At 43.1% G+C, this 18654-nt stretch overlaps 1 protein-coding gene across 10 annotated transcripts in view; it reads left to right on the forward strand.

Annotated features, from left to right (window-relative positions):
* UTRN (utrophin) overlaps positions 1 to 18654 on the forward strand; it is a 678467-nt gene that overhangs the window by 489382 nt on the left and 170431 nt on the right. For all 10 annotated transcript variants that reach the window (XM_075596593.1, XM_075596597.1, XM_075596594.1 and 7 more), the window contains one exon: positions 600 to 729. In XM_075596593.1, coding sequence (XP_075452708.1) covers positions 600 to 729 — 130 coding nt within the window. The remainder of the gene's footprint in view (positions 1 to 599; positions 730 to 18654) is intronic.

Consider the following 18654-nt stretch of genomic DNA (forward strand, 5'->3'; position numbering starts at 1 on the left):
GTAGTGGCGCAAATTCTTTATTTTCCCCATCTTCTCCCCCGTCGGCCGGCTCCATGCTCACTGCCGTGCGTGCGTGGCACCATTATATAAAGGCTGACTAACCACAGCCATCTATAACTGCCGCGCGCGTGCATGGCATAGCAAGTGCGCCCTCTATAGAACAGTCCTAAGATCTTCATGTAAATATTTCCCATGTTAAAGCCCATCTAGAATACTATTTAATGGTTGAACTGTCATGTTGGGTCAATGAAAGGGTATAACGATCTACAAAAATACTTTTATTCTCTAGTACCTGGGTCGCCAACTCCAGTTCTCAAGGGCCACCAACAGGTTTTAAGGGTATCCTTGCTTCAGCACAGGTGGCCCAGTCAATAACAGCCTCTGATTGAGCCACCGGTGCTGAATCAGGGATATCCTTAAAACCTGACTTTTTGGTTGCCTTTGAGGCCTGGATTTTGCAACGCTTGCTCTAGTATCTTACATCTAGAAGAACGCACTACTGTTACAGAGGCATACTTCAATGTTTCATTGTTTGTGAAGACTCCATTTTCCATTACCGCACGTTTAACAATCTAATAATGTCCTTCTCTTTTTTCCAGTTCCTGAAACGTGAGTTGAAGGATAAAGAGCAAACGATACTGAACACCATAGAACAAGCACGAGTTTTCATTTCTGAGCAACCTATTGAGGGCCCGGAAGAACCCAGAAGAAACTTAATTCCTAAAACAGGTTGGTTTCTTTTCTTCTTTTTTTTTACTGCTAAATAAGCGTGTAACTACAAATTAGAAGATCAATAAGAAGAGCTTTTCAATGAAGCTCTATACTGTAGCTTTGCTGCTTAGTAAAACAAAATATGTTCCAAGGTGTCAATCCAAGCCACCAGATTACTAAAGTATTGATGGAGTCTATGTAAATAGTAGCATTTGCACATCAGAGGAATTATTTCATGAGTAGAAGCATTCAAATTGTTGGTGGCATTATACATTTAACAAGAGACAGGGGGTGCCTAATGCTACATCCCATTGACAAAACATATATGATGAAAAGTATAAAGTAAAATACTTCTATAATAATATTAAATACTTGGTTATTTGGTTGACCCTTTGGCCAAAGCGTCATAAGCCTGCATACGCTTATGACGCTTTGGCCAAAGGGTTAACCAAATAACCAAGTATTTAATATTATTATTATTGAAGTATTTTACTTTATACTTTTCATCATATATGTTTTGTCAATGGGATGTAGCATTGGGCACCCCCTGTCTCTTGTTATATGCAATTGCCACGCTCAGTAGCTCTCTGGTTGACATAAATATATATTCATCATGTGATGGGTGTGGGAGTTTGAGCTAGCTGGGAATGTGTGTTAAGGCATTATACATTTAACTTGATATGATTTGCGTCTTTACGTGCACATGCTTTTCTCTGTTCTTTCGGAGCTCGGCAAGCTGGCATCTCATTGAAGTACTCTACATTGCTGGCATCTCTTGCATTGATGTGGTTAAGCTCTGGCTTCATGCTTCCATGTTGGTGATATCTTCCTTGATTGAAAGTGCTGCTATCAATACTCTATGCTGTGTAACAAGTCTGTCAGTCTTTGAAGTGTACCCATGTCTTTTACACATCGTCTTTCCCATCTGTGTGCTATTGCCGTCTATTATTTCTCTTTCTTTAGGATCGTCTTGTTATTTTTAGTTCATCCCTTTCCACTCAAGGTGGCCATGTTTACCTGACTGACGAATTCTTGCCTTCTGGCTAATGCTTTTGTTTTGGGCACAGTGGTACCCAGCTCAGAATTGCCTTTTGTCACCAGTTAGTATCCCATTTGAATGACAGAATCGGGTTTTTATTTCTTTCATAGACGCTTATATATTTTACTCCTCGCTCCTCACTTACCTGCATATACACGCAACACACACACATTTCTGCCCGAAACACCAGAACTTCTTGTATGAACAAAAACCCATTATTTTCCCTGAATATAGAACAATCACATAAATCGGCGACAACACTAGAAACTCAGGACACATTTCTTTTCCGACCAGGATGCAGAACACTGTTCTTAAAAGTGCTGAACCCGCAATAACAATATCTACTCAGTTGACTGAGCCACCGATTGAGCCACCTGTGCTGAAGCAGGGATATGCTTAAAACTTGACTTGTTGGTGGCCCTTGATGACTGGAATTGAACACTCCTCTACTAGTAGAATCATAGACTGTGCCAGATCTGACTTTTAATCGGAACTTCCTAATTCCGTAGGATTTCCTTGGTGCCTGTCCAAACATTTTTGAATGATTGAAAAACAAGAGTGCATCACGATTAACGACGTGTAAACTTGCCCCAGTTTGCAGTTTTTAAAAAGAATTTGTGATCATTCAAAATGTTGAACTCAAGTCTGTTTATTCACATGTTAAAAAATAAGCACTTCCAAATGTATTTAAGCAAATATTCACAAAATACACAACGTTTCCAAAATGTCACCAACATGTTTCAATATTCGCCAAGAAATATTCTTGAAAGTTGAGATATTCACTTTTTTTTCTTTTTAATTCTTGACCTCTATATTCAAGCATAAAGTCACCAGCTATATAGGGTTCTTGAGATCTATTTGCTGAAAGATAGGCACAAAGTACTTTTTCATTCAGCTTCAATATGCTTGCTCGTTTAATATAGCTCTCTACTGTTGTCTCTAGTCAGGCTGCTGGCAAACACAGGGGAACATCCTCCACAAAGTCATACCACTGCAAATTACACAGGTCATCCATTTGATCTCTATATCAGACTCTTGGAGCTTGTATTGATTTTCAGAGAACAGCAACTGCAGTTTTCTTCCTCCTATTTGTTGGATATCTACTTGTATCTGTTGAAGAGTGACCGAGTAAGAGGAGCAATGAAGTAAAAATGCTGGTTCGAAAGTAATGCACGGTGGCTGGAAATCGTTTTAGAATTTGCAACAGGGAATACTTCTAATTTCACTAAACCCTTGAACCTTGTTATTGAGATTATTCTGTTTAATACTATGGACTGTATTTTAATTATTTCTCACCAAGAAGTGTGAAATGAGGATGCCGTTTTGAGGTTTCCTACTCTTTACTGTACTGTCGGTAGCATGTATTTTCAACACTTTTTAAGAAAATAACACAATATATAGAAATATGTATTGGAGGCAGTTTAATTTAAAAGCGGCAATCTCGTCTGGACGCTTTTAAAATTTATTTTGTACATAATTGGTACTGTGGGGTACTGCAGAGCTGAGCCGCTCTACTTTTAGTTCCTGTAGACTCCTCGGTTCCCGAGGTAGTTATTGGTAAAGGTACGCGGTTTAAACTCCCTCCTTGGGAAACAATATGGCTGCCAAATTTTAGTGGATCCGCTAGCCAATAGGAAGCTGCAACTACATCAGTTGAAGTTTCCTACTGGAAGATACTTGTGCCTTATGCCTATATTGATTTCTATATTGATTTGAGGTAGCATCGGTACTTTCACCAGTAACTATCTCAGGAACCAGGGAGCCCTCAGAGCTAAACGTAGAGTATTGCAGCTCAGGAAACATATCCCCTGGTTCCTATTATGTTAAAATTGAATTTCACATTTTGTCGGGATTGTACTGTCAGGGTTCTGCTCGCCACAAACCAGGGTCGGACCGCGTGGCTGAGGTAGGGTTGTAAAAGCACCGACATGAGACCGCGCAGGCTGATCCGGATTGCGCAGTTCGTTGTCATACGTAGCAGGATCAGGAAAGGAGAAGACAGCGTCGTCGTTGTACAAGCCAGGGTCAGGACAGGAGACATCAGGATAAACATTGTTCAGGCAAGAGTTCGGCAACAGGTAGTCAGGAGAGCCCCGCTCCAGCTTAGGAGCGCGGGGTTGGCCTCTGCGCGAGCGACGACCATGGCCCATGGTACTGGTCACAGGAGATGGTAGGCAGACCAGAGTAGCACACCGCTTTGCTGCACGGGTGCACCAGTGCTACAGCGCAAGAGTCCTGAGCGGCTGGGGAATCCTCTGTAACAGTGCAGGAACCAGGACACGGCCTCTCTAGATTAGGGAAAGAGTAGGCCCCAGGAACCAGGAAGCTGTAGATACACAGGGAAACCTCCGCTTCAGTGCAGGAAACCAGGAGGCTGAAGGACGCAGGGACGAACCCTCTGCTTCAGCACAGGAGAACAGGAAGCTGAAGGACGCAGGACGGAACCTCCGCTTCAGCACAGGAGAACAAGCAGGAGCTTGAAGGAAGCTGAAGGACGCAGGGCGAAACCTCCGTATCAGCATAGGAGAACAAGCGGCTTGAAGGAAGCTGAAGGATGCAGGGCGGAACCTGGTATCAGCATAGGAGAACAAGCGGCTTGAAGGAAGCTGAAGGACGCAGGGCGGAACCTGGTATCAGCATAGGAGAACAAGCGAGAGCTTGTGGCAAAACAGTAGTGACATCCAGTTAGGACTATGCTCGGCAAGGAGCATTATGGGAAAGCAATACTTAAAGGCCAGCGGGCCAATCCCCGGCGGGGGTGTGAAGGTACTGCTCCAATGAGTGAATGCAAGTATAGGTTGCAGTGATATGCTGCACAGCTGCAGTAGATACCAGAGGGAGTGTGTATTGCTTTGGTGAGTGAATCCAGGCTGCAGCAAACATCAGGAGAGCAGTTCCAGAACTGCACCGGTCTGCAAGGTAAGGCAACCAGTAAACCGCGGAGCGGATTCCTTACAGTACCCCCCCCTTCACGCGAGACCTCCGGGCGAACATGAGCACTCATAGAGTTGGAGGACCGGGAATTGTTGCTGAACCGTCTAGGATTGGGGTTAGAGTCGTGCTCCCGAGACTCGTGGTTAGTCCTTAGTGTACCCCCACCCCCCGGTGAGAACTGTGGCCAGACAGGACCATCCATGGGCCTTGGGGACATTGAGTTGTTCCTAAAATTCTTTAGGTAGAAAGGGCATCCGTAAACGAGCAGTTCTTTGGTGAGTACAGTTCTGGAATATGAGATTGATGGAAGAAACATCCTTGGTACATGGCTCGCCTCGCAAAATGTCTTGGAAATCCAGGGCTGTGAAGAACCAGAGAGTTCCAGAGCAGAAACGGCAGAAGAACCCCCACTGAAAGCCCAGTCTTTAATAAAGGAACCTGAATCTAGGATCAGCGGCCCTGATAGTTGATCGAATACACCCGGAGGAACTTTGTAACAGAAAAACTCTTGGCTGACCACTGCATGTTGGAATCTGCGAGGAATTTTTCCTCTAGAAGGCTCCCAGGTAATGGTTAGTAAGGGTATAGGCTGGTTGGAAGCATCTCCCGGTATTGGTATGGAAGGTGACAAGGCAAGCAGTAAACCAGGCATAGGGACCGAAATCTTGGGATACGTACAGAGTATTTCCAACTGAGAGGAAATAACAGGGGCAAACGAAAATTCCGAGGGACAAAACCATGGTTTAGCAGGAGCAGAGAAGCAAACAACAGTAGAGCTCTTCAATACTGGTAAATCTTCATTGGGAGATAGTATTGTCAGTGAATCAGGAATAGTCCTTGGGATTTTCAAATCAGTAGCTTGAGAAAAAGGCAGAGCCAGGGTAGTGGTGGGAGGGAAGCTAACATCAGAAGCTGAAGTCTGTACCTCAGTGACAGGGCCCTGAGAATCAACAAGCAGCAAGTATGAACTATGAAAAGTCTTAATGACAGGCACCTTAGGAGTACAAGAAGTCCTCTCTAAAACTGCAATGGCCCTAACCACAGGGGTACCTAACCTGAAAAAAACATGAATAGGTGTGTTTTCTAGTGCAAAATCTCTGATCACAGGACTCCTAACCGATAGTGAGGGTGTCTGGGTTTGATTAGAGAAAAAATCAGATGTATTGATAAGTGACTTAGAAACAATTACTGAGGTTCTAGATTTGCTGGACATGTGAGAAAAAATACCCTTTAAGACAGGAGCTTTAACTTCTTCCCAGAGTAACCTCATGTTTGCTGGGGCATATTTAGACACAGTACTGAGGGACTGGGTTTCAGCAAAGGCAGGACAGCTAAAAAGCTCAGATTTAAACCCCAGGACTTGTAATATATGCATGGTGACCTCAGACAGTACTAAGAGAGTGACCACAGATATGCTGACCCCTGGAGGATTAGCCTGGACAGAGAAATCAGGGAGACCCCCAGACAGGATACTCATTGTAGGAAGAGCTTCAGAATCAGAAGGAGAATCATTACCTCTCAGAGTCTCAAAACTAGTAAGACACAATTCAGCGAAAAGGGAAACCGTGTGCAAGCTTTTTACTAATCTATATGAAAAAGCGTCACTTTTGAGAGAAAACCGTGCGTCAGCAAACATTCCTGGGAACACAATATGAACCCCAGGAGGGACATACAGACTACTGTATGCTTTTAACCTTAAGCTTAAAGAGGAGGAGAACTCAGACAGTACACGGGGGTTAATCATAACTGTACTGGTCTCTGAAGTAGGTATTTGGTAAGGAATGTCTGGGAAACCAGAAATTACTGCAGACTCCATAATGTGGGAACTATGCGCTGAAGCAGGGATCACCGCTATGTGGGCGACAGGCTGGTTCAGTGAAATACCCGGGAGAAGGAACTCTGCGACCAAGCTTAGGGAAAAGCCTGACTCCTGAATACATTTATCAGGAACCAGAACTTTAGCCGAAGTCTCCGGAGACGAAACTGCGGAAACTTGAGCTGAAGCAGGGGATTTATAGCAAAGAATATCTAAGGGCTCCGTACGGTCATGGGAATCCCTCAATGCAACCTCTGCTGTCTGACTTGTGGACTCATTCTCTGAGGCTAAAACGAAGGCATTAACTTGGAGGCAGCAAGAATTTACAGGGGTTAATGCAGACAATGCCTGAGAGTAAAACATAGGTAACCTTCTCTCTGTATTAGGAGAGACCAGGAATCTCTCCTCTGGAGTTAGGGGCGTGACCATGACTGACAGAGAACAGGGATTTACCAAAGGAAACTCAAGAGAGCTGCCCCACAGGGGTTAATACAGAAATGACCCTGGGAACAGAACTTAGGGATTCTTTCTCTGAAGGGGAAAGCGCACAGGACTGCCTAGCAGAGGTTAAAGCTGGAAAACCCTCAAGACCTAGAGAAAGGGCTTCTGAGCTAGAAATAGGAGAACTAAGGAACTTATTCTCTGATACTAGAACCTTAGTGTTGGGTAAAGAAACATATGTATCCTCGAGGGGGACCTCACAGGACTGATCGGCAGGGGTTAACGTAGACATATCATTGGTGTCAGGGAACCCGGGCATACAATCAGAGCTAGGGACTGTGGCAGTTACTACGTTAGGAGATATTGCTAATGGGTTCGTTTGGTCATCTCCCGGAGAGGGAGATACGTCTCCCGGTTTAGCGACAGGACTGGCAGCCGAGGGAAACCACCAAAGGATGGCGTTAGAGGCCAAAAGACGATCCTGTTTTAACAAGCGATCATCCAATACGCAGGAAAGTATATGCAGCGTCTCGTGAGCGAAAGCCACCATGACGGAAGGGTCCGGAAGTACTAAAGGAATGTCCAAAGATAAAGCCAGGGCATTGAGTGTATTACAGGCGTTGACCAGTTCCACAGGGCTCATCTCATCCCCAGCAAAAGGGGAATCAGGGGAGAAAGCACTGTTTGCAATGGCCAAAACACTGGGCAGATACTGTTTTAAGTCTCTGAGGCAGCAAGCCTTACCAACCAGATCGTTACGGCATTTCTTTTGCAAGGGAGTTAAGCCCTCCGACATAAACGGATCTTCCATCAGGGGTATTATATCGCACAAAAAATAATCATTCTCAAACTGGGACTGGTCTACAGACCGGGACAGGTTTTCAAGAAAAAACTTACCAACCCACACCTCAGCGGGGTCCGAGTTTGTGAGGCCGAGCATACTGTCAGGGTTCTGCTCGCCACAAACCAGGGTCGGACCGCGTGGCTGAGGTAGGGTTGTAAAAGCACCAACCTGAGACCGCGCAGGCTGATCCGGATTGCGCAGTTCGTTGTCATACGTAGCAGGATCAGGAAAGGAGAAGACAGCGTCGTCGTTGTACAAGCCAGGGTCAGGACAGGAGACATCAGGATAAACATTGTTCAGGCAAGAGTTCGGCAACAGGTAGTCAGGAGAGCCCCGCTTCAGCTTAGGAGCGCGGGGTTGGCCTCTGCGCGAGCGACGACCATGGCCCATGGTACTGGTCACAGGAGATGGTAGGCAGACCAGAGTAGCACACCGCTTTGCTGCACGGGTGCACCAGTGCTACAGCGCAAGAGTCCTGAGCGGCTGGGGAATCCTCTGTAACAGTGCAGGAACCAGGACACGGCCTCTCTAGATTAGGGAAAGAGTAGGCCCCAGGAACCAGGAAGCTGTAGATACACAAGGAAACCTCCGCTTCAGTGCAGGAAACCAGGAGGCTGAAGGACGCAGGGACGAAACCTCTGCTTCAGCACAGGAGAACAGGAAGCTGAAGGACGCAGGACGGAACCTCCGCTTCAGCACAGGAGAACAAGCGGGAGCTTGAAGGAAGCTGAAGGACGCAGGGCGGAACCTCCGTATCAGCATAGGAGAACAAGCGGCTTGAAGGAAGCTGAAGGATGCAGGGCGGAACCTGGTATCAGCATAGGAGAACAAGTGGCTTGAAGGAAGCTGAAGGACGCAGGGCGGAACCTGGTATCAGCATAGGAGAACAAGCGAGAGCTTGTGGCAAAACAGTAGTGACATCCAGTTAGGACTATGCTCGGCAAGGAGCATTATGGGAAAGCAATACTTAAAGGCCAGCGGGCCAATCCCCGGCGGGGGTGTGAAGGTACTGCTCCAATGAGTGAATGCAAGTGTAGGTTGCAGTGTTATGCTGCACAGCTGCAGTAGATACCAGAGGGAGTGTGTATTGCTTTGGTGAGTGAATCCAGGCTGCAGCAAACATCAGGAGAGCAGTTCCTGCACCGGTCTGCAAGGTAAGGCAACCAGTAAACCGCGGAGCGGATTCCTTACATGTACCTTTAAAGTCTGATTGGTTGTATCCCATTAATAAAAAAATTAAAATGTAATCCTACATTTTAAGAAATGTTAAGCCAAGAGGCAAGCAGTTAGCTTTGCAAGAATGTTTAATGTTTGTTCTATAATGTGGAACATGTTTAATGGTTTTCCTGACTTAGGCCTGAAGCCCTTATTTTATTCACAACAAGAACAAGTACCAGCTAAAAGTGCAGTGCTTCCTTCAGCAGTTCGAGAAAGATCCCCACCTGCAAAGAGCACAGGATTATTTTGGCAAACGCTGGGCTGATTACATTGACTGTGTCCAAATCACGGGTAGTGGGACGCAATCCATGGATTGTTTGCACAAGGTTTTCTACATTCAGATGGTGAAAGATAGTCCATAATGCCAGAGATCCTGCATTTTCATGCCTAGAACACTGACACTAATTAGGTAGCACAATTGTGAACCCAGCCCGAACGGAGGTTACTTTATCAGAGAAGAGGAGAGCAAAACCATCACAATGGGACTGTGAAAAGGTTTCATCAGACTGCTGACATGCTGGTTTTCAAAGCCTCTCCATGGTGCGTTAAAGTTGAGCCAGTCTATTGTCCACTGCCATGATCTCGTGTGACAGGAACTGACTTCTTACTAGCAATTGTGGACTGGTATTCCGTGATGTGGTCAATAAGATTCATCTTGTCCTCAACCATGCAAGACTTCCGCCAGCACCATTAACCTGCAACCCTTCTTCAATTCCCTAATAGAACTGGAAAAACCAAGGGGTGTGGCCTCGTAAGCGAACAGAAGCGATAGTATCCATTGCTGCCCCCAAATCTCTATTGTAGTAATGGATAAGAGCACTGGGATCCACGCAGGTTTGCCATCACACCCCTCAAGGGTCGATACCTTGTCACCTCCTGTCACGGGAGACTCCTGTGGCGGGTAGGATCTCGGTGGCCGGAACAGCACGAGCGTAGTAGGAGTCACAAGCAGGGGTCCGAGGCAGGCGGCAGGTAGCGAAGTCAGGTACAAGCAGAGGTCCGAGGCAGGCGGCAGGTAGCGAAGTCAGGAAACAAGCAGAGGTCCGAGGCAGGCGGCAGGTAGCGAAGTCAGGTAACAAGCAGAGGTTGGCAACGAGGAGACTGGAACAGGACAGGGGAGCAAGGACAGGTCTGGGGGCAGGGACTGAGAACAGGAACAAACAGGGACAAGCCAGATTACCAGCAAGGGCTTTTACTGTGAACAGACTTCTATAATACAGGTACAGGTACAGAAAACAGATCAGGATCAGAAGCATGTGCAAAAGGAGTCTGACTTCAAGCAAAGGCAAAAACAACAGACAGGAAGCAAGCTATAAAGGACAGAGACAGGAGCAACAAGAAGACCGACAGACAGAGGAACCCAGAGCCAACAGAAGGCAGCAGCACACCCAGTGGACAAGGAAGCTATGGCTAGGCAGGAGGTCTAGGCGACCCTGACACCTCCACAGGAGATAGCCTATTTGGGGGGTGGGCTGTGATTGAGAAAAAAATTGAGTGGGGGTCTGACCAGACAACTGGATCTATTGTTAGGTCAGAGATTTTTAAATCAGTCTGGGAAAACAAGATCAAGTGTGTCTCCACTTCTGTTGGTAGCAGAACAAACAAGAAGTCCAGAGCATTCATTGTGTGGAGGAGGACTTGCCAAAATTGAGAGTGTTTATCATCGAAATCCCCCAAAATAAGCCACCTGAGGTGCTTTAGGACTAGGCCAGCAATGAGGTCTATAGGTGTGGAGCAATGCGTGTGTATATCTATGTCACAAAAAAGGGATATAGCACTGTGATCGGCATACTTAATATAAGTAATCTCAAAACATGTATGGAAATAAATGCGGGCAGCTAAACAATTGTAAGGATTGTAATTTAGTAACACAGAACTCAAGTGAGAGAGAAACCCATTCAAAGGCATCAGTTATAATAGCAGAGCCAAAGCAGTTGATCAGATAATAACCTAATGTCATTAATATAGGTGTTGATATAATAAGGGTAGGAACTATGTTTGCACACAAGTGTAATGTGTACAAACCTGAGGATAAGATACAGCCAACGTAAAGTCTCTACAGAGCACTGAATTTAATTTCATATCAGTATGTAAATTAGGATGTCAGGTGGTATGTAGACTGCAACAAGATCTGGTGCAAAAGTATCAGTAAAAATGGTGCATTTGGTACCTCAATAAAGCATAGTGCCCAAGTATAATATGAAGAGTCATCCTGCATAGGAGCAATGGTGGAGACAAAGTCATAGTGGAACCATAAAGGTGAAGCATATACACCGGGTTAAAAGCTAAAGCCACGCGATCATATCGTAAATGAGATCATTAGTGTAGCCATATGGGTACTGCACACTCAATTGTAATAAACGCATGCAGGCTGGATATCTAGATGCTGAAATCATAATGAGCCCTCTACGATCTCAATCTTCGTCATGGCTTTCATCTTGATAAAGGTTCACAGGCTGACCCAAGAAAGACCATTGGAGTGCCGCTCCTTATTCATCTATGTTCCTTATAGCAACGGACACAATCAATAGGTCTATGATATAACGTATTTAATTTATTATGAAGCTGAAATAAATCATAAGCCCCACAGTTGAATAAATCCATGGCACACATGCATTGTAACAAATACCAGCGTGCCGAGTGCCCATAGTGGATATTAGAACAAGTCCTGTAAGAGGATATCAAGGAAATATCATGCCACATCAAATATCCAATTTGCCATATAGAAAATGTTAAGTCATACATAAAACGTGTACTCTCGAGAAAGCATGCGAAGGATAAGCATTTGCGTAACCCCTTGGGAGCTACAGTATCCAAAATGGTAAATACACCAAGCTTCACTGCGTAAGAGTAAATTGGCTCAGTTAATCCCACGTAAAGGAAGTTAAACTTGATCAATGATCATGTGCCTCAGTGTTGATAAATAAATTACTATTTTGAATATTTTTTCATATCTTGTTTTTTTTCCTCCCAGATTAAATTTAGAATGAGAAATGCAGTTTTTCATTGTAATGCATTGAATCTAAAGTGGAACTACACCTTTAAATTGCAGCGTAAAATATAAATATGAGCCGATTTATTCTTCCACAGCGGTGTTTATGAAAATAATGCTAAAGCCATACAAACAACCGGAGCGCTTACTAATACAATGTGCAGTTTCAGCATGCTGCATGTGAATTGTTCCATGAATAGTTTGGGACAGTGAAGAATAGCTCTCTGAGGTAATCAATACTGTAGTATAAATAAGCTTCAATAAGTTAAGCCACAGGAAAATGAATGGGTCAGGCACGGCCAGCTTAAGGACAGTATTTCATAACAGATTTACGTCCACTGCAGATGAAGGCGAGAGTGGGTGTATTTGAAGGAAGATTGCTTTCTCAAGAACCATTTGAAGTAGAAGCGATGTGGTGAGCTGGAAAAATTGCTTACAAGAGTGGAATGCACCCCTGTATTCTTTAAAGAAACAGTCAATATAGAAAGTACCTGTGCTAATAATGAACATAGCTATCACAAATGTTATTTTTTTTTTTTTAGTAATAGATTGGTAAAATTGGTACTTTAAAAGTAGTGTGTGTGTGTTTTTACCAGTTCTGGATGCACAATTGCAGTGGCATTGTCCTCAAAAGCACTTGTTAGCTATTGAAGGCTACTTGCAGGATTAGATTTGTTTATTTGGGTCCTTGTCTTCAGAGGTCAGGGGCCTTAACCGTGCAATCACTTCCCAGAAGAAGTGGTGTACTGCATACTGGAGATATGTGTAGCTCTTTTTGGTCTGTCTAGAGATGGTGACTTATGACACTGACCAGATAGATGATTAGATCACAGTCGAAACACATTATTAGTTCCCTAATACGATACCTGAAGCTGGTGTATTAAAGCCAGGGCATAGAGTGAGAAAATACAAAAAAGTCTGACCAGTCAAGATCTCCCAGTAAATCATAGTTTGCATGGTACTTTTCTTTTTTTTGCACTCTTAGACACGTGCGTCTCAAATTGCACATTGGGCATAGATGTTCTCGAGATCTATTGGGACTTGGGTCATTGTACATTGCATTGTGGTACAGTATAATGAAGACACCAGCGATCCTGGCGCTCACAGGTATTGATCCAAAATGTGTTCGTTCATTGATATAAAGAACACAAGATCAACGTTTCAGTTTACTAAAAGATCTTGCTAATGGTCCTTGTGTGGACAAAAACATGGATATTGTGTTTACATTATTATTCAAATTTCTGCCTTAGAAGGAGAACGAGACCTCCATGCATGGGAATAGATACTGTAAGGGGAAGATACAGTGAAGTGCAGTGCATGCACCAAAAACAGGACCACACAGTATATTAAACATTGCCCTTCATCCCAGTAAAAACATTAGTCTATCAGCAAATCCCCAAGAGGGAGCTAGGCTCTGAAAAAGTAATCAGAACCATGACCTGGTTGAGCAAACACTGGGTTACAGCATATTGTAATTACGCTTTGCAATTTTTTCGCAAGGTAACAGGAGCAATTGACCCAATCTGTGTTCAATATCAGTAACAGCCTAGTTATCAGCTGTCATCTGTCTAATTGCAGAAATATGTCATGCCACACAACAAAGTTCCTACAGCATATGGAAAGTAAGCTTCTTATACCAGAGGAAGGTGAGGAAAAGTTAATAGACTGTGAACCAGCGAATAGTTTAGAATAAATCACACCATGCAGATACATGATCAAATTTAAGCTATAGCCATTTGATGGAATGCTTTGACCTCGTTCATGAACAGCCATGCATTGTTAGCCCAATGAGCAAAGAAAGGTTGGTTCGGAATTTCTCAGTGCCCTTAAATGCCTCGGCAGACTTGGGAAATTATAAAGATCTTGACAAGGGTAGCTGAACATTTCATGATGCTTTGCTGCAGGTAAAGAAAGGGTCATATATTCACTTTAAAGTGCAGTACAGTATGTGGAGCACAAAACAAACAAATAAAACAACGTATCAATGAATAGTGTAATGGTTGCCTGAAAAAGATTGGCGTTCTTAAAGTAAAAATCAAACTTGTTTGTGACCCTGAAAAATGGATTTTCAACAGATACGTTGCATTCTAAACTTGAATCTGGTGGGCTAATGAGATAATGATCATTTGTTTACAAAGAAAGGATAAGGAAAACAATAGTGACTTCTAAGATCTACAGTACAGCCTTGAAAGAGAAAAGATTAAAGTTGTCGAAACAAAACCCTAAGGCATATATTTTCCAAGTCTCTGAATGGGTCATAAAATAGCTGAAGGCTTGGCACCATTCATGGAATATGGCCGTAAATATGATAAGAACCAAAGAAGTCAAAAGTGCCACTCATATTCCCCTCAATCCTCTCATCACGATGCAGCCGTGTTCTTTATGCGCAACTCCTGTTTCCATTTTCAGACTTTTCAAAAGGTGAAGGCGTTATCGATGTCTTTCTGATTAGGCATTCAGTAGTTTCCAAGGCAAACCCAGGTGGCCATCTCAATTCATTTCTTGGACCCTGCTGCTCTGGGCTCATTAACTCAAATGGTGCAAAGATACAGAAAATCGAGCTAAAGAGAGAGTGAAGGCCACTAGTTTAACTACTTTCCCTGCCACATGGGCCAGCAACAGCCTGCAAAGCAATGCCCGTTGACAGCAGAAGGGTTACAAAAATATATATCAGTGCATATGGCTGCTACAATACAATTCATTTGTGCTACATATTGTGTTCTTGTTAGTATTCTTGCTATTGATTTTGCTTGGCATGTAGCGTAATCGTTCTGAAATGATATACTGTAATAAAGTGAATGTACCTCTAGTCTCCATAGAGGTGCAGTCCCACTTGGTCCACAATTATTTATCTTTCTTTGCATTTTGTTGTTCATGCTCATTGGTGGATTTCAACCTTTAATAGACTGTGAACCAGCGAATAGTTTAGAATAAATCACACCATGCAGATACATGATCAAATTTAAGCTATAGCCATTTGATGGAATGCTTTGACCTCGTTCATGAACAGCCATGCATTGTTAGCCCAATGAGCAAAGAAAGGTTGGTTCGGAATTTCTCAGTGCCCTTAAATGCCTCGGCAGACTTGGGAAATTATAAAGATCTTGACAAGGGTAGCTGAACATTTCATGATGCTTTGCTGCAGGTAAAGAAAGGGTCATATATTCACTTTAAAGTGCAGTACAGTATGTGGAGCACAAAACAAACAAATAAAACAACGTATCAATGAATAGTGTAATGGTTGCCTGAAAAAGATTGGCGTTCTTAAAGTAAAAATCAAACTTGTTTGTGACCCTGAAAAATGAATTTTCAACAGATACGTTGCATTCTAAACTTGAATCTGGTGGGCTAATGAGATAATGATCATTTGTTTACAAAGAAAGGATAAGGAAAACAATAGTGACTTCTAAGATCTACAGTACAGCCTTGAAAGAGAAAAGATTAAAGTTGTCGAAACAAAACCCTAAGGCATATATTTTCCAAGTCTCTGAATGGGTCATAAAATAGCTGAAGGCTTGGCACCATTCATGGAATATGGCCGTAAATATGATAAGAACCAAAGAAGTCAAAAGTGCCACTCATATTCCCCTCAATCCTCTCATCACGATGCAGCCGTGTTCTTTATGCGCAACTCCTGTTTCCATTTTCAGACTTTTCAAAAGGTGAAGGCGTTATCGATGTCTTTCTGATTAGGCATTCAGTAGTTTCCAAGGCAAACCCAGGTGGCCATCTCAATTCATTTCTTGGACCCTGCTGCTCTGGGCTCATTAACTCAAATGGTGCAAAGATACAGAAAATCGAGCTAAAGAGAGAGTGAAGGCCACTAGTTTAACTACTTTCCCTGCCACATGGGCCAGCAACAGCCTGCAAAGCAATGCCCGTTGACAGCAGAAGGGTTACAAAAATATATATCAGTGCATATGGCTGCTACAATACAATTCATTTGTGCTACATATTGTGTTCTTGTTAGTATTCTTGCTATTGATTTTGCTTGGCATGTAGCGTAATCGTTCTGAAATGATATACTGTAATAAAGTGAATGTACCTCTAGTCTCCATAGAGGTGCAGTCCCACTTGGTCCACAATTATTTATCTTTCTTTGCATTTTGTTGTTCATGCTCATTGGTGGATTTCAACCTTTTTAGAACTGCGGAAGGCTTAAACATGATGATACTGGAACCCCAACCTATCCTTATTATTAATATTACTGTTTGTTTGTAAAGCACCAACATATTCCACAGCGCAGTACAATGGGGGGGGGGGGGGGGAGGGTTAATAGAGTGACATCAATTACATAAACAGAATGACATACAAACCGGTGCAAACAGATGCAGGAGGTAATGAGGGCCCTGCTCATGAGAGATTACGATATAGAGGGAATAAAGGCAATGTTGAAACTAAAAGGTGAAGTGCCTGCTCATTGTGGCATGGAGTATAGATCAGGATGGAGTTTTGTCCATCCGTATACCAGGATCTATCCTTGTAGTTGTGTATATTTTTCATTTTTACACAAAGGAACATTTTTCGGTATGATAAATCCTTTGAAACATAACTATATTATTTAGTAACCCGTTCTTCGTTATTAAATGGAAAAATAAAGCAAAAAGCGAAAGTACGTTTTTGTTTTTGTTTGACGCCCCGGGTAATATCCTGTGGAACACAATGTACATCTTGCTGTTAATATAATATATATAGTGGAGAAGCATACGAAATCATTTTTGCCACTTGACTGGTCATCAAATCTCCTACACTCGAGTGGATATGATATACACTTTTTCAAATACATGGAGGGTTTTAACAAAGTACATTTCAGAGAAAGCAAAGTGCTAAAACAAGAGACCATGCTCTGACGCTGGAGGGTGGGAGGCTCAGGGGAAATGTGAGGGCGAAGTTCTTTGCAGAAAGAGAGGTGGATTTAGGAATAGCCTCCCAAGAGAGGTGGTAGGGGCTAATACAGTAAGGCCTGGGACATGGTAAAGCAGACCCCGCTAAGCCGTGCTGAGCCGCACTGAGCAAATGCACTTACCCCCTGCATCTGCAATCAGCGCGGCTTTAGGGGTCGCTTCCGCATGCATGCGGAGGCTCAGAAATTTTCAGGAGACAGGCAGTTTTAACTTTTCGCGCTGAGGGGAGCGGAGGAGCGGTCACGTGACCGCAAACATCCAATGGGAGCGAGGGACTAGCCACGCCTCCGTCACGCCTCTGAACCGCCCCAAAAGCGCGCTCACTGCCTCGCCTGCCAGGACACAAAAAAGCACCAGATTGAGCAGACGAGGCAGAGCAGGAGCACGGCTCAGCGCGGCCCGAGGCACCATGCCCGAGGCCTAAGGGAACTGAAACATGCTTGGGAGACCATACGACTGTCTGAACTATGAAAGAAAGCCAAGGATCAAATAGGGTCTGTGGTTTTTAAGCAGATAGGAAAATGGTTAGGTACTGTACAAATCTGTATTTATAAGAAAGTTGCTGACTGAACTCATACACTGATAGCCTATTTCTTTATGTGATACCATGCTTTTTTTGTGTGTTGGTGCGTCATCATGAAAATCCTCCCTACTGGTTTTTATTATTTTAATCAAGCTCTTCTACACGAACTGTATATTCTGCAAAAATATTTTGGTTTTTATTACATTACATTTGTTAGTAGCGACCGGCAAAGTGGAAGTCGGTGAGCTGAGATGAGGAAATTAAGCTATGTTTAATGGATTCTAGACTCTGTTCAGTCCTCGACAGCCCAAGTAATCCCTTATTTCAGTTCACAAACCACCATGTCTCCTTTTTTCAGTCAGAAACAAATTATCTTTCTGTATTGCCTCTTGGTTGTAAATCTCCATTTAGGAAATATCCACTAGGGGCTATTACCTACAGATAACATTTCCTTAAGGCCAGAGTGTAAAGCCACGCTGAATACTGTATCTACAGGCTTTTCATAGCATCCCAAACTACTTGTTATTTTCTTGTTATTTTGCGAACTGTCCTTTCGATGAATAAGACAAAGCGAAATGGATTACAATCCTTGGGGGGGGGGGGGGGGGGAATATATATTAGTATTAGTGTGTATAGTAAATTACCCATTGTATATATAATGATGTGTGTATGTTTGAATATCCCTCCCCTCCTATATATATATATATATATATATATATATATATATATACACACACACACAGTGGTCGACAAATCACCAAAAAATCTACTCGCCGAACAAAAAAATCTACTCGCCACCTAGTACCACACGTGTGCTGCTTGGGCTTATAGGAGCTTGCCACAATGTTAAATCCACTCGCCTGGGGCGTGCAAATATATAGGTTTGTCGAACACTGTAATATATATATATATATATATATATATATATATATATATATATATATATATATATATATATATATAAATTTTTTTTGCAAAAGGTCAATAAAGACAGCACTCGCTCCAAGATTCCAAAAGGTATATGCAGCATACAGTATAGATGCCCAATCCGACGTTTAGATCCGGTAGAGGTATCTTTCTCAAGGGGGGTACTTGGACTGAGTGCTAGCTTTATTTACCTTTTAGAAAAACTGTAATATTTCTTATATTATTTTTATAAGACAGGCACCTACACTTTAAGTGCTATTTGGAGTGCCAGCTACACCTTCTATTTCTATATATGTATATGTATA

Source organism: Ascaphus truei, chromosome 4, assembly GCF_040206685.1.
Source record: "Ascaphus truei isolate aAscTru1 chromosome 4, aAscTru1.hap1, whole genome shotgun sequence".
Lineage (NCBI taxonomy): Eukaryota > Metazoa > Chordata > Amphibia > Anura > Ascaphidae > Ascaphus > Ascaphus truei.